The sequence below is a fragment of the Electrona antarctica genome (assembly GCF_951216825.1).
Source record: "Electrona antarctica genome assembly, chromosome: 6".
NCBI lineage: Eukaryota > Metazoa > Chordata > Actinopteri > Myctophiformes > Myctophidae > Electrona > Electrona antarctica.
In genome coordinates this window covers 56,746,715-56,773,142 of record NC_136811.1, presented here as the reverse complement: position 1 = coordinate 56,773,142, position 26,428 = coordinate 56,746,715, and the positions used below count along the sequence as shown (strand labels likewise).

General features: G+C 50.1%; 1 protein-coding gene across 1 annotated transcript in view; it reads left to right on the top strand.

Annotated features, from left to right (window-relative positions):
• The window catches only part of znf576.1 (zinc finger protein 576, tandem duplicate 1), a 58,741-nt gene that overhangs the window by 13,275 nt on the left and 19,038 nt on the right, over positions 1-26,428 (top strand). The window contains exons 5-13 of the mRNA XM_079503872.1: positions 1,299-1,480; positions 2,722-2,943; positions 3,524-5,864; positions 6,343-6,514; positions 13,046-13,218; positions 14,179-14,490; positions 15,378-15,780; positions 16,534-16,810; positions 17,878-18,192. Coding sequence (XP_079359998.1) covers positions 1,299-1,480; positions 2,722-2,943; positions 3,524-5,864; positions 6,343-6,514; positions 13,046-13,218; positions 14,179-14,490; positions 15,378-15,780; positions 16,534-16,810; positions 17,878-18,192 — 4,397 coding nt within the window. The remainder of the gene's footprint in view (positions 1-1,298; positions 1,481-2,721; positions 2,944-3,523; positions 5,865-6,342; positions 6,515-13,045; positions 13,219-14,178; positions 14,491-15,377; positions 15,781-16,533; positions 16,811-17,877; positions 18,193-26,428) is intronic.

The following is a 26,428-nucleotide window of genomic DNA, read 5'->3' as shown; positions in this document are numbered from 1 at the left end:
GTCGTCACAAATTGCATTTCCCGTCAGTTGGTTCATCACGCCCCATGTATGGTCATGCCTCGTGGCATCACGCAATGTCATCAATATTACGTCCATATATGGAGATCCCTGATGTCATCAATATTGGCCAGCAACTCTACATCTCACCTCAAACCTCAAACCCTTAGATCTCCATATATGGAGCTGACCTGTTCTGACATTCCATATGTTGATGCTTTCCCAGACGGGCCTGTTGACTGATACCTGTCCATTTAAACTCTAGACGGGCCTGTTGACTGATACCTGTCCATTTAAACTCTAGACGGGCCTGTTGACTGATACCTGTCCATTTAAACTCTAGACGGGCCTGTTGACTGATACCTGTCCATTTAAACTCTAGACGGGCCTGTTGACTGATACCTGTCCATTTAAACTCTAGACGGGCCTGTTGACTGATACCTGTCCATTTAAACTCTAGACGGGCCTGTTGACTGATACCTGTCCATTTAAACTCTAGACGGGCCTGTTGACTGATACTTGTCCATTTAAACTCTAGACGGGCCTGTTGACTGATACCTGTCCATTTAAACTCTAGATGGGCCTGTTGACTGATACCTGTCCATTTAAACTCTAGACGGGCCTGTTGACTGATACCTGTCCATTTAAACTCTAGACGGGCCATGCCCAAAGTTATTAGTGCAGCCGCGCCCGGCAGCCGGCGAAAACTAGAGTTCTCAACAGGCCCGAAAATTAAGGCCCGCCCCTACCTGGGCCCTCATCAGACCCTGTACACTCAAGACACTGCCCCTGATGCCACTCTTAGATCTCCATATATGGAGCTGACCTGTTTTGACATTCCATATGTTGATCTGAAACCCTGTACACTCAAGACACGCTCCATGGCCAGTACAGAATTCATTCTATATGTTGATCTTACCCCCCATTCCAAAGCGCCAGCGCTCGCCCAGCAGTCTGCCGTCACCCAGGCGGATATGTTGATCTGACCCCCCATTCCAAAGCCCCAGCGCTTGCCCAGCAGTCTGCCGTCACCCAGGCGGATATGTTGATCAGACCCCCCATTCCAAAGCGCCAGCTCTCACCCAGCAGTCTGCCGTCACCCAGACGGACATGTTGATCTGACCCCCCCATTCCAAAGCGCCAGCTCTCGCCCAGCAGTCTGCCGTCACCCAGACGGAATGCGTTCTTGCCCTCAGACGTCTTACTGGTTTATATGTTTTGTTTTGCTCTCTTTTCATATTGTGTGAAATGTTGCGTTCGCTCACGGACGACGTCCTCTTCTGTCTTTCTCTTCCTTGCAGCCATAAAGTTCCCGTGTTCCAGTTCCACGTGCAAGGCGGTCTTCCGGACAGCCAGGGGGCTCTGTCGCCACATGAAGAACAAGCACGGCGCCACGGAGGAGGAGAGCCTCCGGGCCAAGGCCGGCTCCGGTGTCGTCTCCACCATAACGCCCATCTCCATCTGCCAGCCCTCCCCGCTGCAGGTTAGTGGTAGCCTGGCAACCAGCCAGCGTGGTTTCTGGTCTAGAGGGGCGGGTGGTTTCTGGTCTAGAGGGGCGGGTGGTTTCTGGTCTAGAGGGGCGGGTGTTTCTGGTCTAGAGGGGTGGGTGTTTCTGGTCTAGAGGGGCGGGTGTTTCTGGTCTAGAGGGGCGGGTGTTTCTGGTCTAGAGGGGCGGGTGGTTTCTGGTCTAGAGGGGCGGGTGTTTCTGGTCTAGAGGGGCGGGTGTTTCTGGTCTAGAGGGGCGGGTGGTTTCTGGTCTAGAGGGGCGGGTGGTTTCTGGTCTAGAGGGGCGGGTGTTTCTGGTCTAGAGGGGCGGGTGTTTCTGGTCTAGAGGGGTGGGTGTTTCTGGTCTAGAGGGGCGGGTGGTTTCTGGTCTAGAGGGGCGGGTGGTTTCTGGTCTAGAGGGGCGGGTGGTTTCTGGTCTAGAGGGGCGGGTGTTTCTGGTCTAGAGGGGCGGGTGTTTCTGGTCTAGAGGGGCGGGTGGTTTCTGGTCTAGAGGGGCGGGTGGTTTCTGGTCTAGAGGGGCGGGTGGTTTCTGGTCTAGAGGGGGCGGGTGGTTTCTGGTCTAGAGGGGCGGGGTCTAGAGGGGCGGGGTCTAGAGGGGCGGGTGCCGACCGGGAACAAGGTGTTGGATCATATTGGTTCACCCATCTGAGCGCTAATATGTTAAAGTCTAACTCATGTTGATTAGGTGATGTAATGGTGATGTAAAATAAATGGTGCAAACACAAACATTAAAAAAAAATTTTTTGTTAATGGCATTTGATGTTTGTGTTAGACAAGATGACGTTAATTTTCCCTTCATTGTCAATGGCGTTTTTAAAAACAAACATTAAACCTGAATATAGGAGGGGCTAGCGCCCCTCAAAAAACTAAATCTGACCCGCCGGCTGCAGGTAGAGTCCATGGGTCTTCTACAGAAGGTTGAACTCATTGTGGTATCCTCTAGGTAGAGTCCATGGGTCTTGACTCTTCTCATTGTAATCATATCTCTAGGTAGAGTCCATGGGTCCTCTCCAGAAGGTTTAACTCATTGTGGTATCATGTCTCTAGGTAGAGTCCATGGGTCCTCTCCAGAAGGTTTAACTCATTGTGGTATCATGTCTCTAGGTAGAGTCCATGGGTCCTCTCCAGAAGGTTGAACTCATTGTGGTATCATGTCTCTAGGTAGAGTCCATGGGTCCTCTCCAGAAGGTTGAACTCATTGTGGTATCATGTCTCCAGGTAGAGTCCATGGGTCCTCTCCAGAAGGTGGACTCCCAGATGGATACGGCTCTCATCTGCAGGCTCATCCAGTCCATGGGGAACGTGCACAGAGTCAACCAGGTGGTGGTGCTGGGCCAGGTGGCCACGCCCCCGGTGGCTCCGCCTCCGAGCGCACCGCGGGGCGACGAGCTGCTCGGACAGGGCGAGCCTACGAGCGTGAATATCACCACCCTGCCTCAGGTGACTGTAGCATCATGGGATGATGATTCGTTAGTAACTTATCATGATGAATCCATTCACAAATATCAGAAATCGGTGCTTGTATGTTGGTACATAATGTTTTTGTTTGTTTGTAATGTAATAAAAGATAGTGCAAGTAAATTAATCACGTATTGGATTTGAGATGCGTCGGTAATCGATTGATAATGAAATCGTAGCCCTCTGAATTGGAATCAAATCGAATTGGCCAGGTACCTCGAGACCTCATTTTAAGAGTTTTAACCCATTCTGGGCGGGAACCCCTTTTGGTGATTTAATCATTATGTTATACTTTAGCTATTGAAAAATAGCAGATCTACAAGCTCATAGCGCGCCACCGAGTGGCGCGCTACAACCTTGTAGGTCTGCTATTTTTGAAAAATCGTGAAAATATTTATTTCAGAAAACTGGAGGATTTAGAAGATTTCTTTTTTTAATTTTAAGGTCAGGCCTAAATGGGTTAAACATATTTTGCCGATCACGATGGATAATATCGTTTAGCGAGATTAATTCTTGCCACAATAATCACGTGTAATCGTCATTATGGTTCTGGTCCCCACAGGTGATCGGGCTGTCTGGAACGATGGCGATGGGACTGGAACCGGGCCGGGACCAGTGCGACTCGTCTCTAGAGCACACCATCATCCTGGAGCCCATAACGCCGGACGGCCAGCTCATCAACCCTGCGTTTCGGTTGACCGCGCTCGTCTCGGAGCCGTCGGAGCTGATGCTCCTGGGGGGGTCGGTTCCGCTGGACGCGGCGGGTCAGAGCCATGCTGCCGACCCCGAGCAGACGGTCATCTTGGAGCTGACCTCTGTGCTCACGCCCACGGCACAGTTCCACCGGATCCCTCCCGAAGCCGCCTCCTTGATACCCACAGACGAACTGGAGGACGGCCACCAGGGCGGGACGGGTCCCGAGGAGAGCCGCCTGTCGGTCCCACCACCTCCTACGATTCAGTTGGACCTGGACCAGCAGGACCTCTCCACCTGCGCCTTCATGACAGCGGAGACACCCAACCTCCCCGGGGACTCCCAAACTCATCCCGAAGCAGGGACGTCGATGCCAAACCTCCCTGGGGACTCCCAAACTCATCCCGAAGGAGGGACGTCGATGCCGAACCTCCCTGGGGACTCCCAAACTCATCCCGAAGCAAGGACGTTGATGCCAAACCTCCCTGGGGACTCCCAAACTCATCCCGAAGCGGGGATGACGATGCCAAACCTCCCCGGGGAATTCCACCAAGCGGAGACGACACTGAACCTCGCAGGAGAATCCCAAACCAACCCTGGAATGCAGAATCTCGACTCAACGGGTTCTAAGATGCCAACGGAGAGAATCGATGGCGTGGCCTCTGCGAAGGAGAGCGCTCCGCTGGAAGAAGAATCGCGCAAGATAAACCACGTCGAAACGTCTGCGAAAGAACTGCTGGACAGTGGGGGAAGGCATAGGCAGTCGCACAAAGTGTCTGTAGCAGAGGAGCCTTTGGACAGTGGGGGAAGGCATAGGCAGTCGCACACAGTGTCTGTAGCAGAGGAGCCTCTGGACAGTGGGGGAAGGCAGAGGCAGTCGCACACAGTGTCTGTAGCAGAGGAGCCTCTGGACAGTGGGGGAAGGCAGAGGCAGTCGGACAAACTGTCTGAACTAGCAGAGGCTGAAAAACCAACGCAGGCCAAGCAGACGGACCACCAGGCCTCGGTCACGCCTGTCAACGTCATGTCGGCTCAGGAACTGGTGAAGGTGCGTAAAAGAAAGACCCAGCTGGCCGGACCCATGTACAACGATTACTACTGGCTCAGTGAGCAGCCGGTCAAACGGCAGAGAACCAAGAAGTCCCTCCTGGTCGTTAAGTTTGGCCCCAAAAAGAAGGAGAAGCTGAACAAGGGACCGATGACGCCGTCGCCCGGGGAGGACGCGTCGCCTAAACCGTCGGAGAAAAAGGCCGCTCTCAAAAAGAAGGGAGGGAAAACCAAGCATGCCTCGTCGGAGCACGACTCACAGCTGGAGCAAATGAAAGAGGATTCAATAACTAAGACATTGAAGAGACAAACAGATTCGATCGGTGAGGACGAAACGGAACAAATAAGTCAAGGAGAAAGCACTCACAGTCCAGTGGTGAAAAAGAAAAAGCAACAGAAAGCCGTGCAAAAAGATTGGATCGGCGAGGGCGAAACGGAGCAAATAATTCCAGAAGAAAGCACGGACACTCCGGCGGTCAAAAAGAAAAAGCAACAGAAGAAAGCCGTGCAAAAAGATTTGACTCCTGATGGCGAAATGGACCAAATTACAAGTCAAGAAAGCACAGAATCTCCAGCGACCAAAAAGAAAAAGCAACAGAAAAACGTGCAAAAAGAGTCGATTAGTGACGCCGCAGTGGACGAACAGAGTCCAGTAGAAAGCACGGACATTCCAGCGGCGGTCAAGAAGAAGAAACAACAGAAAACCCCGCAAAAGGATTTGGCTAATGGCGACGGCACACCGGACCAAACGGTTCAGGAAGAAAGCACAGACGCCGTGGGGGTGGTTAAGAAGCAACCGACGAAAACCAAGGCCAGGAAAACCCGAGACGCAAAGCCGGCGAAAACGGGTCCGAAGGGAAAGCGGCGCCGCGAGGAGGAGACGGAGGCCGGGTCGGAGACGAGCCCGGCGTCGTCCGCAGACCAACAGATACAACGAGACGCCCTGCTCCTCCTCAGAGGTCACAAGCAGCCTCAGCTCAAGGTTTACAAGCTGGATCCTTCAAAGGCAGCGTGCGGGACACCGGAGCCCCCTCTCCATGACCCCGTGACCCCCACGGACCCCCAGGAGACACCGGACACCCCTCTCCATGACCCCCTGACCCGGACGGAGCCCCAGGAGACTAACGCACAAACGCACCCGCCTCCGGACGAGCTTGCAGCAGGTCAGTGGTGGGGAAGCAACTAATATAAGAACACTTTGCCTCAAGTACTTCATCTAACTTTCATTTTTTAGGTATACTGAACATTTCTTTTCATGCTTTTTATATTCCACTACAGCTCAGAGATACATTTACTTGACTATATAAGTATATAACTAGGTTCACAATGTGTAGTGGAAAAAGTGGCACTCCAAAAATAATTAAGGGTGCAAGACTGGCTCAAGATACAGTATATATACATTTTGACCATTTGAAAATAGCAGATCTACAAGCTCGCAATGCGTCGCACTGCGACGCATTGTGAGCTTGTAGATCTGCTATTTTCAAAAGATTTGTATAATTTTTGAAATTATTGAAAACTTGTGAAAGTGGACATTATAAACAGTATAAAATGATGGTCGAAACGCTGAAAGGGCTTCCTGTCCTTAATGGGTTTTGACATTTGAATACTTTTTTTTTTTTTTTTTTTTTTCGTTTCCAGGCAGAGTGAAGGGAAAAGGAGGCCGGCCCAAAAAGAACCAGAAGCGACTGACCCTGTTGGCCTCTCGGCCCGTGGCCACGCCCCCGGCCCAATTAAGCCCCGCCCCTACGCCCAAGACGGCCAGGAAGCGCAGAAACCCCAACGTGGAGACGGAGGGCGTCATCACCTCCAGGTACCACTAGGGGTCGGCATAAAAAGACCCATTTCATGGATATGTCGCCATTTTTAACGGCACAATATTAATCGAAAAATGATTCGATAGAAATAGGGGGGCGATATGCATTGAGAGGGGGCCAGACTTAATCTGCCTGGGGCGATATGCACTGAGAGGGGCCAGACTTAATCTGCCTGGGGTGATATGCACTGAGAGGGGCCAGACTTAATCTGCCTGGGGTGATATGCATTGAGAGGGGCCAGACTTAATCTGCCTGGGGCGATATGCACTGAGAGGGGGCCAGACTTAATCTGCCTGGGGCGATATGCACTGAGAGGGGCCAGACTTAATCTGCCTGGGGCGATATGCACTGAGAGGGGCCAGACTTAATCTGCCTGGGGCGATATGCATTGAGAGGGGCCAGACTTAATCTGCCCCCTGGGGCGATATGCATTGAGAGGGGGCCAGACTTAATCTGCCCCCTGGGGTGATATGCATTGAGAGAGGCCAGACTTAATCTGCCTGGGGCGATATGCACTGAGAGGGGCCAGACTTAATCTGCCCCCTGGGGTGATATGCATTGAGAGGGGCCAGACTTAATCTGCCTGGGGCGATATGCACTGAGAGGGGCCAGACTTAATCTGCCTGGGGCGATATGCACTGAGAGGGGCCAGACTTAATCTACCTGGGGCGATATGCACTGAGAGGGGCCAGACTTAATCTACCTGGGGCGATATGCACTGAGAGGGGCCAGACTTAATCTACCTGGGGTGATATGCACTGAGAGGGGCCAGACTTAATCTGCCTGGGGCGATATGCACTGAGAGGGGCCAGACTTAATCTGCCTGGGGCGATATGCATTGAGAGGGGCCAGACTTAATCTACCTGGGGTGATATGCATTGAGAGGGGCCAGACTTAATCTGCCTGGGGCGATATGCATTGAGAGGGGGCCAGACTTAATCTGCCTGGGGCGATATGCACTGAGAGGGGCCAGATTTAAGGCCTATTCATAGTCTGGATTTTCGGTGGTGAGGTGACCACCGCTCCGGTGGTGAGCTGACCACCGGAGCTGAAATAATGTTGAGCGGTGGTGAGTAAAAACAGAGAGAAGGGCTGGAGCGGTGGTGGTGGTTTGCTCTTCACCGCGGCTCGTGACGTCATGTTGTAGTTCGGTGGTCACCTAACCACCGAAAATCCAGACTATGTATGAGCCTTGAATCTGCTACATGAGGCTATATTCATACGGCGGTGACTGAAGACACTGAGCGTGATATAACTTAATCAATAAAAACCCTTAAAATGACGTTCATCTACGTGCACGGTGGTGCAGTCTGTAGAGCTGTCGCCTCACAGATAGAAGGTCCTGGGTTCGAGTCCTTCCTGTGTGGAGTTTGCATGTTCTCCCCGTGTTACTACTGTGTCTGTCTTCACCTCCTGTCTCCTGTGTCTTCACCTCCTGTCTCCTGTGTCTTCACCTCCTGTCCCCTGTGTCTTCACCTCCTGTCTCCTGTGTCTTCACCTCCTGTCTCCTGTGTCTTCACCTCCGGTCTCCTGTTTCTTCACGTCCTGTCTCTTCACCTCCTGTCTCCTGTTTCTTCACGTCCTGTCCCCTGTGTCTTCACCTCCTGTCCCTCCCCTGTGTCTGTCTTCACCTCATGTCCCTCCCCTGTGTCTGTCTTCACCTCCTGTCTCCTGTTTCTTCACGTCCTGTCCCCTGTGTCTTCACCTCCTGTCCCTCCCCTGTGTCTGTCTTCACCTCCTGTCTCCTGTGTCTTCACCTCCTGTCCCTCCCCTGTGTCTTCACCTCCTGTCCCCTGTGTCTTCACCTCCTGTCTCCTGTGTCTTCACCTCCTGTCCCCTGTGTCTTCACCTCCTGTCTCCTGTGTCTTAACCTCCTGTCTCCTGTGTCTTCACCTCCTGTCTCCTGTGTCTTCACCTCCTGTCCCCTGTGTCTTCACCTCCTGTCCCCTGTGTCTTCACCTCCTGTCTCCTGTGTCTTCACCTCCTGTCCCCTGTGTCTGTCTTCACCTCCTGTCCCTCCCCTGTGTCTGTCTTCACCTCCTGTCTCCTGTGTCTTCACCTCCTGTCTCCTGTGTCTTCACCTCCTGTCCCCTGTCTTCACCTCCTGTCCCCTGTGTCTTCACCTCCTGTCCCCTGTGTCTTCACCTCCTGTCCCTCCCCTGTGTCTGTCTTCACCTCCTGTGTCTTCACCTCCTGTCCCCTGTGTCTTCACCTCCTGTCTCCTGTGTCTTCACCTCCTGTCCCTCCCCTGTGTCTGTCTTCACTTCCTGTCCCTCCCCTGTGTCTGTCTTCACCTCCTGTCTCCTGTGTCTTCACCTCCTGTCTCCTGTGTCTTCACCTCCTGTCCCCTGTGTCTTCACCTCCTGTCTCCTGTGTCTTCACCTCCTGTCCCCTGTGTCTGTCTTCACCTCCTGTCCCTCCCCTGTGTCTGTCTTCACCTCCTGTCTCCTGTGTCTTCACCTCCTGTCTCCTGTGTCTTCACCTCCTGTCCCCTGTGTCTTCACCTCCTGTCTCCTGTGTCTTCACCTCCTGTCTCCTGTGTCTTCACCTCCTGTCCCTCCCCTGTGTCTGTCTTCACCTCCTGTCCCTTCCCTGTGTCTGTCTTCACCTCCTGTCTCCTGTGTCTTCACCTCCTGTCCCCTGTGTCTTCACCTCATGTCCCCTGTGTCTGTCTTCACCTCCTGTCCCCTGTGTCTTCACCTCCTGTCTCCTGTGTCTGTCTTCACCTCCTGTCTCCTGTGTCTTCACCTCCTGTCCCCTGTGTCTTCACCTCATGTCCCCTGTGTCTGTCTTCACCTCCTGTCCCCTGCGTCTTCACCTCCTGTCCCCTGTGTCTGTCTTCACCTCCTGTCTCCTGTGTCTTCACCTCCTGTCCCCTGTGTCTGTCTTCACCTCCTGTCTCCTGTGTCTTCACCTCATGTCCCCTGTGTCTGTCTTCACCTCCTGTCTCCTGTGTCTTCACCTCCTGTCTCCTGTGTCTTCACCTCCTGTCCCCTGTGTCTTCACCTCCTGTCCCCTGTGTCTTCACCTCCTGTCTCCTGTGTCTTCACCTCCTGTCCCCTGTGTCTGTCTTCACCTCCTGTCTCCTGTGTCTTCACCTCCTGTCTTCTGTGTCTTCACCTCCTGTCCCCTGTGTCTGTCTTCACCTCCTGTCCCTCCCCTGTGTCTGTCTTCACCTCCTTTCTCCTGTGTCTTCACCTCCTGTCCCCTGTGTCTGTCTTCACCTCCTGTCCCCTGTGTCTTCACCTCCTGTCTCCTGTGTCTTCACCTCCTGTCCCCTGTGTCTTCACCTCCTGTCTCCTGTGTCTTCACCTCCTGTCTCCTGTGTCTTCACCTCCTGTCTCCTGTGTCTTCACCTCCTGTCCCCTGTGTCTTCACCTCCTGTCCCCTGTGTCTTCACCTCCTGTCCCTCCCCTGTGTCTGTCTTCACCTCCTGTCTCCTGTGTCTTCACCTCCTGTCCCCAGTGTCTTCACCTCCTGTCCCTCCCCTGTGTCTGTCTTCACCTCCTGTCTCCTGTGTCTTCACCTCCTGTCCCCTGTGTCTGTCTTCACCTCCTGTCCCCTGTGTCTTCACCTCCTGTCTCCTGTGTCTGTCTTCACCTCCTGTCTCCTGTGTCTTCACCTCCTGTCTCCTGTGTCTTCACCTCCTGTCTCCTGTGTCTTCACCTCCTGTCTCCTGTGTCTTCACCTCCTGTCCCCTGTGTCTTCACCTCCTGTCTCCTGTGTCTTCACCTCCTGTCCCCTGTGTCTTCACCTCCTGTCCCCTGTGTCTTCACCTCCTGTCCCCTGTGTCTTCACGTCCTGTCCCTTGTGTCTTCACCTCCTGTCCCCTGTGTCTTCACCTCCTGTCCCCTGTGTCTTCACCTCCTGTCTCCTGTGTCTTCACCTCCTGTCTCCTGTGTCTTCACCTCCTGTCCCCTGTGTCTTCACCTCCTGTCCCCTGTGTCTTCACCTCCTGTCCCCTGTGTCTGTCTTCACCTCCTGTCTCCTGTGTCTTCACCTCCTGTCCCCTGTGTCTTCACCTCCTGTCCCCTGTGTCTTCACCTCCTGTCCCCTGTGTCTTCACCTCCTGTCTCCTGTGTCTTCACCTCCTGTCTCCTGTGTCTTCACCTCCTGTCCCCTGTGTCTTCACCTCATGTCCCCTGTGTCTTCACCTCCTGTCTCCTGTGTCTTCACCTCCTGTCCCCTGTGTCTTCACCTCCTGTCCCCTGTGTCTTCACCTCCTGTCCCCTGTGTCTTCACCTCCTGTCTCCTGTGTCTTCACCTCCTGTCCCCTGTGTCTTCACCTCCTGTCCCCTGTGTCTTCACCTCCTGTCCCCTGTGTCTGTCTTCACCTCCTGTCTCCTGTGTCTTCATCTCCTGTCCCCTGTGTCTGTCTTCACCTCCTGTCCCCTGTGTCTTCACCTCCTGTCTGCTGTGTCTGTCTTCACCTCCTGTCTCCTGTGTCTTCACCTCCTGTCTCCTGTGTCTTCACCTCCTGTCTCCTGTGTCTTCACCTCCTGTCCCCTGTGTCTTCACCTCCTGTCTCCTGTGTCTTCACCTCCTGTCCCCTGTGTCTTCACCTCCTGTCCCCTGTGTCTTCACCTCCTGTCCCCTGTGTCTTCACCTCCTGTCCCTTGTGTCTTCACCTCCTGTCTCCTGTGTCTTCACCTCATGTCCCCTGTGTCTTCACCTCATGTCCCCTGTGTGTGTCTTCACCTCCTGTCCCCTGTGTCTTCACCTCCTGTCCCCTGTGTCTTCACCTCCTGTCTCCTGTGTCTTCACCTCCTGTCTCCTGTGTCTTCACCTCCTGTCCCCTGTGTCTTCACCTCCTGTCCCCTGTGTCTTCACCTCCTGTCCCCTGTGTCTGTCTTCACCTCCTGTCTCCTGTGTCTTCACCTCCTGTCCCCTGTGTCTTCACCTCCTGTCTCCTGTGTCTTCACCTCCTGTCTCCTGTGTCTTCACCTCCTGTCCCCTGTGTCTTCACCTCATGTCCCCTGTGTCTTCACCTCCTGTCTCCTGTGTCTTCACCTCCTGTCCCCTGTGTCTTCACCTCCTGTCCCCTGTGTCTTCACCTCCTGTCCCCTGTGTCTGTCTTCACCTCCTGTCCCCTGTGTCTGTCTTCACCTCCTGTCTCCTGTGTCTTCACCTCCTGTCTCCTGTGTCTTCACCTCCTGTCCCCTGTGTCTGTCTTCACCTCCTGTCCCCTGTGTCTTCACTTCCTGTCCCCTGTGTCTGTCTTCACCTCCTGTCCCCTGTGTCTTCACCTCCTGTCCCCTGTGTCTGTCTTCACCTCCTGTCTCCTGTGTCTTCACCTCCTGTCTCCTGTGTCTTCACCTCCTGTCCCCTGTGTCTTCACCTCCTGTCCCTCCCCTGTGTCTGTCTTCACCTCCTGTCTCCTGTGTCTTCACCTCCTGTCCCTCCCCTGTGTCTGTCTTCACCTCCTGTCTCCTGTGTCTTCACCTCCTGTCCCTCCCCTGTGTCTGTCTTCACCTCCTGTCCCCTGTGTCTTCACCTCCTGTCCCCTGTGTCTGTCTTCACCTCCTGTCCCCTGTGTCTTCACCTCCTGTCCCCTGTGTCTTCACCTCCTGTCCCCTGTGTCTTCACCTCCTGTCCCCTGTGTCTTCACCTCCTGTCTCCTGTGTCTTCACCTCCTGTCCCCTGTGTCTTCACCTCCTGTCCCCTGTGTCTTCACCTCCTGTCTCCTGTGTCTTCACCTCCTGTCCCCTGTGTCTTCACCTCCTGTCCCCTGTGTCTTCACCTCCTGTCTCCTGTGTCTTCACCTCCTGTCTCCTGTGTCTTCACCTCCTGTCCCCTGTGTCTTCACCTCATGTCCCCTGTGTCTTCACCTCATGTCCCCTGTGTCTTCACCTCCTGTCCCCTGTGTGTCTTCACCTCCTGTATCCTGTGTCTTCACCTCCTGTCCCCTGTGTCTTCACCTCCTGTCCCCTGTGTCTGTCTTCACCTCCTGTCCCCTGTGTCTTCACCTCCTGTCTCCTGTGTCTTCACCTCCTGTCTCCTGTGTCTTCACCTCCTGTCTCCTGTGTCTTCACCTCCTGTCCCCTGTGTCTTCACCTCCTGTCTCCTGTGTCTTCACCTCCTGTCTCCTGTGTCTTCACCTCCTGGTTCCTGTGTCTTCACCTCCTGTCTCCTGTGTCTTCACCTCCTGTCCCTCCCCTGTGTCTGTCTTCACCTCCTGTCTCCTGTATCTTCACCTCCTGTCTCCCGTGTCTTCACCTCCTGTCCCCTGTGTCTTCACCTCCTGTCTCCTGTGTCTGTCTTCACCTCCTGTCCCCTGTGTCTGTCTTCACCTCCTGTCCCCTGTGTCTGTCTTCACCTCCTGTCCCCTGTGTCTTCACCTCCTGTCCCCTGTGTCTTCACCTCCTGTCCCCTGTGTCTGTCTTCACCTCCTGTCCCCTGTGTCTGTCTTCACCTCCTGTCCCCTGTGTCTTCACCTCCTGTCCCTCCCCTGTGTCTTCACCTCCTGTCCCCTGTGTCTTCACCTCCTGTCCCCTGTGTCCTCACCTCCTGTCCCCTGTGTCCTCCAGGCACACTCTGGAGTGTAAGGAGTGTGGGGAGAGGTTCTCCGAGGTGTCCACCCTGCAGCTCCACAAGGCCAGTATGCACATGGTGGAGAGTCCTGGTCTCACCTACACCAACGGGAACGTCTTCGAGGGACTGTCCTCTCACATGCATCTCTGTCCGGCTCCCACCGCGTCAGGTCAGCTGCTCTTCCGTCTGGTTCTTTGGGGATGTGCCGATGAGACATTTTGGCCGATATTACCGATGTCAATGTGATCTCATTCTGAAATTTAAAAATTATAATAATTTTGTCCATTCTGAACAATACACGTAAACAGGGAATCTGCACTGCAGGCTTAGGGAAGTCAGATCTATGCCTTGTATTTAATATTTTGAGGTGGTAGATCTGTTCTCTCTCTCTCTGTCTCTGTCTCTGTCTCTGTCTCTGTCTCTGTCTGTCTCTCTCTCTCTCTCTCTCTCTCTCTCTCTCTCTCTCTCTCTCTCTCTCTCTCTCTCTCTCTCTCTCTCTCTCTTCCCCCCTCCAATTTATTCCTAAAATAAAAAAAACTATGACTAATGGAGCTTTTGCTCAAAAATAACTCCACCCAACAATTTACAATGTAGGCATTTAGCAGACGCTCTTAATCCAGAGCGATTTACATTAAGCAACAACCAAAACATACATAAAAAGTAGTTATCATGAAACATACGTAAGATAAGAAAAACAGTGGAATATCTATATAATTTTACTCATTACTATATAGTGCTATGTCTACATAAAATGCTATAAGTCTACATAAAATGCTATAAGTCTACATAAAATGCTATAAGTCTACATAAAAATGCTATAAGTCTACATAAAATGCTCTAAGTCTACTCACGTAATGAAATCACACCCGTGTGAACTGGGTGACCATAGCAACCATGCTAATTTTTTGGTACGAACAGACACGTAAACTAACAAAGCTGAAATCACACCCGGGTGAACTGGGTGACCATAGCAACCATGCTCATTTTTTGGTACGAACAGACACGTAAACTAACAAAGCCAGTTGTAGGAGTGGTTTACACCACTCAAAAATGCTATAAGTCTACATAAAATGCTATAAGTCTACATAAAATGCTATAAATCTACAATTTCATGTCCTCTTGTCTCCAGACGGGGGTCCCGTCGCTGCGATGAACGCGGCCGCCTCGGACTGGGACACGTCGGAGGCGGAGGCGGGTGAGGCGGGGTCGGCGGGGGGTGGGGGCATGGTCTCTTTCCCCGACCTCAACGTGTCGCCCTCGCTGCCCACCGTCCCGGGCAGCGCCGACGGAGGCGGACACCCGTTAGCCGTTAGCGTAGCGGCCCAGGGGCGTCCGTTAGCCGTTAGCGTAGCGGCCCAGGGGCGTCCGTTAGCCATTAGCGTAGCGGCCCAGGGGCGTCCGGGCCTCCAGAGCCTCACCCCCCCGCCGGCTCTCTCTCCAGGTAAACTGTGGCCACGATTAACACATTTACGCTGACGATTCATTGTCACACAGATAATTGTGAATTAATTACAGTGAATTAATTACAGGGCCACTTCACCGCCTTTTGCAACCAGATCTTATTTTAACACGCCCGGGGTTATTTAATCCATTAAATCCATTTTGTTGTATTTTTTACAGCAGACATGCAGCTGTGAGCTCTGTTGTTTGTTGGTAGTTCTCCAACTTAAGTACTAATCCATTCCTGGCTGATTGTTTTCATATCATATACAAGCCGACTGTACGTGGGTTTTGCCGTCACCGTCACTCGTGTAGGTGCGGTGGGTGGCGGTGGCACTGGCAGCATTTAAGACAGATTTTCAAAAAGCATATGCCTCATAGGCTCATACGCTCAATGGGGACAACTACAGTGTGTAAATACTTTTACTATTGGTGAGAAATTAATGACATGAAAACTTTAACAATTTAATTGTGTTTTTTGGGACATTGGAACATGGTAATCAAGAATACATTTCTGTTTACCTGGGGCAGATATGACAAATAACTGAAACATAATAAATAATAATAAATTATTGACTTACTATTCATTATTTTTATACTTAATAGCTGAAATAGCTGACCTACAAGCTTTACGACGCGTTGTAAGCTGTACGGTGTAAGCTTGTAGATCTGCTTCTATTTTCAATAGATTTTGTACACATTTTGAACTTACTTACTTTTAGTACTTTAAGTACATTTTGATGCCGATACTTTCGTACTTTTACTCAAGTACATTTTCAATTCCGTACTTTTACTTGTAACAAAGTAGTTCTAAATTGCAGTATTGGTACTTTTACTTAAGCAAAACAATCGAGTACTTTTTCCACCACTGGGCCTGTCTCTCTCCAGGCTCTCTGAATCACAGCCAGGCGGTGGGATCGCCTCCTCTCCCGGGCGGCGGCGGGGGGGGTTCGCCTCCTCTCCCGGGCGGCGGCGGGGGGGGTTCGCCGTCGTCGGAAGGGGGCAGAGCGGGGCGTCGGAGGAACAGCGGGCGAGACGGCGCCGAGGACGGTTCGATGCCGGGCCGACCCGTGGGACCCGAGGTGGTCCACCACCACCATCACGACGGCCCCGAGAACGGTTCGATGCCGGGCCGACCCGTGGGACCCGAGGTGGTCCACCACCACCACCACGACGGCGCCGAGGAAGACGACGTGAAGGACGACCTGCTGCTGGAGGTGGACATGGTCACCGTGGGCGATCAAAACGAGAGAGAGGAAGAGCCGCCCGTCGAGGAACACGGCTGCCCCAGGTAGGGTGGATTCAGTCGACAAGAAGGCCTATAGAGCGCCTTAGCCGCAGTCCCCGATGAGCGGCCCGGAAGAGAGTTTCTCATTCATTTTTCTCCCATAGACGTTTCAGAAAGTATTTATTTAACTCTTTAGCAGATTCAGCTCTTTGGTTGCTATAGTTTCTGCTATGGCAGATTGCACTTTTTGAATGATTTATTGAAAGTTCTCTGTTGTGAATGTGCGACAACGAAAGACAGTTACCCTTTGGGGTCTGTGCCCCCCCTCCCATTTTATGTTTCGTTGTGCTCTGGTTTTATGCTCTGAAAATAGCAGATCTACAAGCTCACAACACGCTGCAGCGAGACTCGTGAACTTGTAGATATTCAGCATGGAACCCAATGTAAAACATTACGACGCCCTCAAGGCCCGCCAAAATAATATGTTGTCGACTAAAACCCACACTAAAACTGAAACATTTCAGATGACTATACTATGACAAAAACTGAATGAAATGGTATTCAAAAGACTATGGGCTCCATTTTCATCGGCGCTAAACCCTTTATCCCTAAACTTATTTGCCTTTTTTTTTTACTATTTTGCATTTTTGAATAGTTAAAATGGCCAGTCTACAAGCTCACAACGTGTCAATGTAGATCGGCTAGTTGAAAGTTCAAAATAGTAAAAAAAGGCAGAAGTTTAGGGATAAGGGGTTTAGCGGTGACGAAAATGGAGCCCTAAGACAAAAAATAACCCGAAATCTAAATGGGTTCCAGGAGCGAGTCGGTGGGCGGGCCCTCGGAGAGAGCGACGGAGATGAACTCCACCTCCCAGACTGCATCCTGTTCCATGGTGGGCCAGCCCGACGTCAAGGAGGAGGAGGAGGAGACGGCCGTGCAGCAGAGCGCCGCCGCGGACGCCATGAGGGGGGCGGGGCCAAGGGGCGGGGCCCGGGGGAGGAGAGGAGGGGGGCGTCTGAAAAGGAACGGCGTGGCGCGGAGGAGCGTCGATGACGGACACTCTGCGAGGGGAGGAGCCCAGGTGGAATGTCAGGTGATTGATTGATTGATTGATTGGTTTATTACATTGCATATTGTTGATGTTGGGCAGAAACATTTTAGCTCTATATTTAATTTAAATCACGCACGAAATAGCCGATCTGCAATGTGACGCTTTGTGCGCTTGTAGATTCTCTATTTTCAGGTGTGTGTGTGTGTGTGTGTGTGTGTGTGTGTGTGTGTGTGTGTGTGTGTGTGTGTGTGTTGTAGCAGACGGCTCTGGCTCAGAGCCTCTGTCTGATCCATCTGGGAACCCATCAGCACAAAACTATATGAATGATCCTCTGGTAGATGTATGTATAGATGTACCGGATGTCGGCCATTCAGTCTCCTTTACCCTGACGCTCCATTGCAGCCGTCAGTAGGGGTGCACCGTGCAACGATACTTAAAAAAAACTTTGTTTTAGCCATACTTTGTGGCTTTTGCCTTTATTTTATATTTTGTATGGAGGGACAGACAATAGACTGACAGGAAATGGGGAGAGAGATGGGGGATGACATGCAGTAAAGGTCGTCGGGATCGGGAGTCGAACCCGCGGCACACTGCCAGACCGGATCACCAGCCAAGGTGCCTGGACCGCTGAGCCATGGCCCAGGCCGCAACGATACATTTTAACAGTGATAACGATACGTATCACGATACATGGTTGACGATGCGATACATGGTTGACGATGCGATACATGGACCATATTGGTTCATTATGACGATACGATCCGATTCCATTCAACGATTTGAAATCGATGCAGTAACTATTTAAAATACATTGACATTATTTTAAACTAATTAATTAAACCCCTCTTTTTCTTTTTTCTTCTGAAAATTACTAAATACCAAGCATAAAAATTTAGTATTGATATATACAATCGATCATTTGCATTGCAAAACGATACGATACATAGTCGATGTTGCCGTTTTCATTTCGATATACTTTGATTCTTGAAATTAAAATCGATTTTTCGATGCAGTTACTATATCTCTACACCCCTAGTCCTCAGGCATTCCCAGCGGCAACGCAGGGAATGTTTCCCTTTTTAATGTATTTAAATATGTCATCGTGACAGCTGCCCGACGACGAGCCAGAGACGGCCGCGGGTCAGCCGCCGCGGCTCAGCCTCGGTCCCGCCGCCACGGCCGCCGCCCGGCCCACCAGAGCCACGGCCACGCCCTCCTCCTCTGTTCCTCTTCCTCCTCCTCCTCCTCCGTCGGAGCAGGCCTCCTCCGAAGAGGAGCAGCTGGTGTTTGAGCTGGAGTCTGTGACCACCAGCGTTGGGGAGGAGGAGCTGGACACGGAGGCTGACCAGTCCCGCTCCCCTGACCTCGTCCTGGAGAGGTTCCTGACCGCCAGACACTCCAGGAGCCTCCACAGCGCACCGCAGGTGAGACTGACCGACCCGGGACCCCCTGACCCCCCAGTCCCCCTGTCATTGAGACTGACCGGCCTGGGACCCCCTGACCCCCCTGACTCCCTGTCATTGAGACTGACCGACCCGGGACCCCCTGACCCCCCAGTCCCCCTGTCATTGAGACTGACCGGCCTGGGACCCCCTGACCCCCCTGACTCCCTGTCATTGAGACTGACCGACCCGGGACCCCCTGACCCCCCCGTCCCCCTGTCATTGAGACTGACCGACCCGGGACCCCCTGACCCCCCGTCCCCCTGTCATTGAGACTGACCGACCCGGGACCCCCTGCCTTTATTGATTAAATTCAAGTGAAGATGGACAGGAAAGAGGGAGGGATAGAAGGGAAGAGACATGCAGGAAAGGTCGTCATGAACGGGACTCGAACACGCGACACGCTGTCAGGCATGATGCACCTGGACCACTAGGCCAGCGGGCGCCCCATAGATGGGTCTCTGGACCGCTAGGCCAGCGGGCGCCCCATAGATGGGTCTCTGGACCGCTAGGCCAGAGGGCGCCCCATAGATGGGTCTCTGGACCGCTAGGCCAGCGGGCGCCCCATAGATGGGTCTCTGGACCACTAGGCCAGCGGGCGCCCCATAGATGGGTCTCTGGACCTCTAGGCCAGAGGGCGCCCCATAGATGGGTCTCTGGACCGCTAGGCCAGAGGGCGCCCCATAGATGGGGTTCTGGACCGCTAGGCCAGCGGGCGCCCCATAGATGGGTCTCTGGACCACTAGGCCAGCGGGCGCCCCATAGATGGGTCTCTAGACCTCTAGGCCAGAGGGCGCCCCATAGATGGGGTTCTGGACCTCTAGGCCAGCGGGCGCCCCATAGATGGGTCTCTGGACCACTAGGCCAGCGGGCGCCCCATAGATGGGTCTCTAGACCTCTAGGCCAGCGGGCGCCCCATAGATGGGGTTCTGGACCTCTAGGCCAGCGGGCGCCCCATAGATGGGTCTCTGGACCACTAGGCCAGCGGGCGCCCCATAGATGGGTCTCTGGACCGCTAGGCCAGCAGGCGCCCCATAGATGGGGTTCTGGACCTCTAGGCCAGCGGGCGCCCCATAGATGGGGTTCTGGACCTCTAGGCCAGCGGGCGCCCCATAGATGGGTCTCTGGACCTCTAGGCCAGCGGGCGCCCCATAGATGGGTCTCTGGACCACTAGGCCAGCGGGCGCCCCATAGATGGGTCTCTGGACCTCTAGGCCAGAGGGCGCCCCATAGATGGGTCTCTGGACCGCTAGGCCAGAGGGCGCCCCATAGATGGGGTTCTGGACCGCTAGGCCAGCGGGCGCCCCATAGATGGGTCTCTGGACCACTAGGCCAGCGGGCGCCCCATAGATGGGTCTCTGGACCTCTAGGCCAGCGGGCGCCCCATAGATGGGTCTCTGGACCGCTAGGCCAGAGGGCGCCCCATAGATGGGGTTCTGGACCGCTAGGCCAGCGGGCGCCCCATAGATGGGTCTCTGGACCACTAGGCCAGCGGGCGCCCCATAGATGGGTCTCTAGACCTCTAGGCCAGAGGGCGCCCCATAGATGGGGTTCTGGACCTCTAGGCCAGCGGGCGCCCCATAGATGGGTCTCTGGACCACTAGGCCAGCGGGCGCCCCATAGATGGGTCTCTAGACCTCTAGGCCAGCGGGCGCCCCATAGATGGGGTTCTGGACCTCTAGGCCAGCGGGCGCCCCATAGATGGGTCTCTGGACCACTAGGCCAGCGGGCGCCCCATAGATGGGTCTCTGGACCGCTAGGCCAGCAGGCGCCCCATAGATGGGGTTCTGGACCTCTAGGCCAGCGGGCGCCCCATAGATGGGGTTCTGGACCTCTAGGCCAGCGGGCGCCCCATAGATGGGTCTCTGGACCGCTAGGCCAGCAGGCGCCCCATAGATGGGGTTCTGGACCTCTAGGCCAGCGGGCGCCCCATAGATGGGTCTCTGGACCTCTAGGCCAGCGGGCGCCCCATAGATGGGGTTCTGGACCGCTAGGCCAGAGGGCGCCCCATAGATGGGTCTCTGGACCTCTAGGCCAGCGGGCGCCCCATAGATGGGGTTCTGGACCTCTAGGCCAGCGGGCGCCCCATAGATGGGGTTCTGGACCTCTAGGCCAGCGGGCGCCCCATAGATGGGGTTCTGGACCTCTAGGCCAGAGGGCGCCCCATAGATGGGGTTCTGGACCTCTAGGCCAGCGGGCGCCCCATAGATGGGGTTCTGGACCGCTAGGCCAGAGGGCGCCCCATAGATGGGGTTCTGGACCTCTAGGCCAGCGGGCGCCCCATAGATGGGGTTCTGGACCTCTAGGCCAGCGGGCGCCCCATATATGGGGTTCTGGACCGCTAGGCCAGCGGGCGCCCCATAGATGGGGTTCTGGACCGCTAGGCTAGCGGGCGCCCCATAGATGGGTTCTGGACCGCTAGGCCAGCGGGCGCCCCATAGATGGGTCTCTGGACCTCTAGGCCAGCGGGCTCCCCATAGATGGGGTTCTGGACCGCTAGGCCAGAGGGCGCCCCATAGATGGGGTTCTGGACCGCTAGGCCAGCGGGCGCCCCATAGATGGGGTTCTGGACCGCTAGGCCAGAGGGCGCCCCATAGATGGGGTTCTGGACCGCTAGGCCAGCGGGCGCCCCATAGATGGGGTTCTGGACCTCTAGGCCAGAGGGCGCCCCATAGATGGGGTTCTGGACCTCTAGGCCAGCGGGCGCCCCATAGATGGGGTTCTGGACCGCTAGGCCAGAGGGCGCCCCATAGATGGGGTTCTGGACCTCTAGGCCAGCGGGCGCCCCATAGATGGGGTTCTGGACCGCTAGGCCAGCGGGCGCCCCATAGATGGGTCTCTGGACCGCTAGGCCAGCGGGCGCCCCATAGATGGGTCTCTGGACCGCTAGGCCAGCGGGCGCCCCATAGATGGGGTTCTGGACCGCTAGGCCAGCGGGCGCCCCATAGATGGGTCTCTGGACCACTAGGCCAGAGGGCGCCCCATAGATGGGTCTCTGGACCTCTAGGCCAGCGGGCGCCCCATAGATGGGGTTCTGGACCGCTAGGCCAGAGGGCGCCCCATAGATGGGTCTCTGGACCGCTAGGCCAGCGGGCGCCCCATAGATGGGTCTCTGGACCACTAGGCCAGCGGGCGCCCCATAGATGGGTCTCTGGAGCGCTAGATGAGTTTCTTGTTTACAAACATTGAGACTGCAGGTGTGCAGGTGCCGGTTTCATGTAATCAATTCCCAACAGATCGCCAAACCTGTTGTTTTGGAGGAGCTCTGGTTTCAGTTCTGTCAACCTCCTCCTGTGTGTTGATTGGCTGAATCAATAACCAATAACCTCCTCCTCTGATTGGCTGAATCGATAACCAATCCAAAAACTGGGACCTTTATTTCACCGGCATGCAGTGGATTCTTATTTGGGATATATTGAACTTTAAAAAAAACGCTAAATACTAAATGCAAATTACTCAATTTCTGACAAAACGTTGAGTCGTAGCATTCAGCATACAGCAGAAATGGATTCAGCACATACAAATCATATAGAAACAACACATTATGTATAATTATTTGTCAGAATAATAGCCATTTCCATTTATTTATTATGCTAATTACTCAATTTCTGACTAAACGGTGTGTCGTATCACTCGGCATACGGCGGAAATGGATTCAGCTTCAGAATCATATAGAAACAACACATTAAATGGATTCAGCACTTCAGAATCATATAGAAACAACACATTAAATGGATTCAGCACTTCAGAATCATATAGAAACAACACATTAAATGGATTCAGCACTTCAGAATCATATAGAAACAACACATTAAATGGATTCAGCACTTCAGAATCATATAGAAACAACACATTAAATGGATTCAGCACTTCAGAATCATATAGAAACAACACATTAAATGGATTCAGCACTTCAGAATCATATAGAAACACATTAAATGGATTCAGCACTTCAGAATCATATAGAAACAACACATTAAATGGATTCAGCACTTCAGAATCATATAGAAACAACACATTAAATGGATTCAGCACTTCAGAATCATATAGAAACAACACATTAAATGGATTCAGCACTTCAGAATCATATAGAAACAACACATTAAATGGATTCAGCACATCAGAATCATATAGAAACAACACATTAAATGGATTCAGCACATCAGAATCATATAGAAACAACACATTAAATGGATTCAGCACTTCAGAATCATATAGAAACAACACATTAAATGGATTCAGCACTTCAGAATCATATAGAAACAACACATTAAATGGATTCAGCACTTCAGAATCATATAGAAACAACACATTAAATGGATTCAGCACTTCAGAATCATATAGAAACAACACATTAAATGGATTCAGCACTTCAGAATCATATAGAAACAACACATTAAATGGATTCAGCACTTCAGAATCATATAGAAACAACACATTAAATGGATTCAGCACTTCAGAATCATATAGAAACAACACATTAAATGGATTCAGCACTTCAGAATCATATAGAAACAACACATTAAATGGATTCAGCACTTCAGAATCATATAGAAACAACACATTAAATGGATTCAGCACTTCAGAATCATATAGAAACAACACATTAAATGGATTCAGCACTTCAGAATCATATAGAAACAACACATTAAATGGATTCAGCACTTCAGAATCATATAGAAACAACACATTAAATGGATTCAGCACTTCAGAATCATATAGAAACAACACATTAAATGGATTCAGCACTTCAGAATCATATAGAAACAACACATTAAATGGATTCAGCACTTCAGAATCATATAGAAACAACACATTAAATGGATTCAGCACTTCAGAATCATATAGAAACAACACATTAAATGGATTCAGCACTTCAGAATCATATAGAAACAACACATTAAATGGATTCAGCACTTCAGAATCATATAGAAACACATTAAATGGATTCAGCACTTCAGAATCATATAGAAACAACACATTAAATGGATTCAGCACTTCAGAATCATATAGAAACAACACATTAAATGGATTCAGCACTTCAGAATCATATAGAAACAACACATTAAATGGATTCAGCACTTCAGAATCATATAGAAACAACACATTAAATGGATTCAGCACTTCAGAATCATATAGAAACAACACATTAAATGGATTCAGCACTTCAGAATCATATAGAAACAACACATTAAATGGATTCAGCACTTCAGAATCATATAGAAACAACACATTAAATGGATTCAGCACTTCAGAATCATATAGAAACAACACATTAAATGGATTCAGCACTTCAGAATCATATAGAAACAACACATTAAATGGATTCAGCACTTCAGAATCATATAGAAACAACACATTAAATGGATTCAGCACATCAGAATCATATAGAAACAACACATTAAATGGATTCAGCACTTCAGAATCATATAGAAACAACACATTAAATGGATTCAGCACTTCAGAATCATATAGAAACAACACATTAAATGGATTCAGCACTTCAGAATCATATAGAAACAACACATTAAATGGATTCAGCACTTCAGAATCATATAGAAACAACACATTAAATGGATTCAGCACTTCAGAATCATATAGAAACAACACATTAAATGGATTCAGCACTTCAGAATCATATAGAAACAACACATTCAATGGATTCAGCACTTCAGAATCATATAGAAACAACACATTCAATGGATTCAGCACTTCAGAATCATATAGAAACAACACATTAAATGGATTCAGCACTTCAGAATCATATAGAAACAACACATTAAATGGATTCAGCACTTCAGAATCATATAGAAACAACACATTAAATGGATTCAGCACTTCAGAATCATATAGAAACAACACATTAAATGGATTCAGCACTTCAGAATCATATAGAAACAACACATTAAATGGATTCAGCACTTCAGAATCATATAGAAACAACACATTAAATGGATTCAGCACTTCAGAATCATATAGAAACAACACATTAAATGGATTCAGCACTTCAGAATCATATAGAAACAACACATTAAATGGATTCAGCACTTCAGAATCATATAGAAACAACACATTAAATGGATTCAGCACTTCAGAATCATATAGAAACAACACATTAAATGGATTCAGCACTTCAGAATCATATAGAAACAACACATTAAATGGATTCAGCACTTCAGAATCATATAGAAACAACACATTAAATGGATTCAGCACTTCAGAATCATATAGAAACAACACATTAAATGGATTCAGCACTTCAGAATCATATAGAAACAACACATTAAATGGATTCAGCACTTCAGAATCATATAGAAACAACACATTAAATGGATTCAGCACTTCAGAATCATATAGAAACAACACATTAAATGGATTCAGCACTTCAGAATCATATAGAAACAACACATTAAATGGATTCAGCACTTCAGAATCATATAGAAACAACACATTAAATGGATTCAGCACTTCAGAATCATATAGAAACAACACATTAAATGGATTCAGCACTTCAGAATCATATAGAAACAACACATTAAATGGATTCAGCACTTCAGAATCATATAGAAACAACACATTAAATGGATTCAGCACTTCAGAATCATATAGAAACAACACATTAAATGGATTCAGCACTTCAGAATCATATAGAAACAACACATTAAATGGATTCAGCACTTCAGAATCATATAGAAACAACACATTAAATGGATTCAGCACTTCAGAATCATATAGAAACAACACATTAAATGGATTCAGCACTTCAGAATCATATAGAAACAACACATTAAATGGATTCAGCACTTCAGAATCATATAGAAACAACACATTAAATGGATTCAGCACTTCAGAATCATATAGAAACAACACATTAAATGGATTCAGCACTTCAGAATCATATAGAAACAACACATTAAATGGATTCAGCACTTCAGAATCATATAGAAACAACACATTAAATGGATTCAGCACTTCAGAATCATATAGAAACAACACATTAAATGGATTCAGCACTTCAGAATCATATAGAAACAACACATTAAATGGATTCAGCACTTCAGAATCATATAGAAACAACACATTAAATGGATTCAGCACTTCAGAATCATATAGAAACAACACATTAAATGGATTCAGCACTTCAGAATCATATAGAAACAACACATTAAATGGATTCAGCACTTCAGAATCATATAGAAACAACACATTAAATGGATTCAGCACATCAGAATCATATAGAAACAACACATTAAATGGATTCAGCACATCATTCAGAATCATATAGAAACAACACATTAAATGGATTCAGCACTTCAGAATCATATAGAAACAACATTAAATGGATTCAGCACATCAGAATCATATAGAAACAACACATTAAATGGATTCAGCACTTCAGAATCATATAGAAACAACACATTAAATGGATTCAGCACTTCAGAATCATATAGAAACAACACATTAAATGGATTCAGCACATCAGAATCATATAGAAACAACACATTAAATGGATTCAGCACATCAGAATCATATAGAAACAACACATTAAATGGATTCAGCACATCAGAATCATATAGAAACAACACATTAAATGGATTCAGCACATCAGAATCATATAGAAACAACACATTAAATGGATTCAGCACTTCAGAATCATATAGAAACAACACATTCAATGGATTCAGCACTTCAGAATCATATAGAAACAACACATTAAATGGATTCAGCACTTCAGAATCATATAGAAACAACACATTATGGATTCAGCACTTCAGAATCATATAGAAACAACACATTAAATTGATTCAGCACTTCAGAATCATATAGAAACAACACATTAAATGGATTCAGCACTTCAGAATCATATAGAAACAACACATTATGGATTCAGCACTTCAGAATCATATAGAAACAACACATTAAATGGATTCAGCACTTCAGAATCATATAGAAACAACACATTAAATGGATTCAGCACTTCAGAATCATATAGAAACAACACATTCAATGGATTCAGCACTTCAGAATCATATAGAAACAACACATCAGAATCATATAGAAACAACACATCAGAATCATATAGAAACAACACATTAACTAACTTTCCTCAAGAATGCCATCAGGCATCACCTTTTTGGCATTATTTGGGGCCCTGACTATCAGGGTGGATATCGGACTGTGACGCTAACTGACCGCTGTCGGCTATCAGGTGGATATC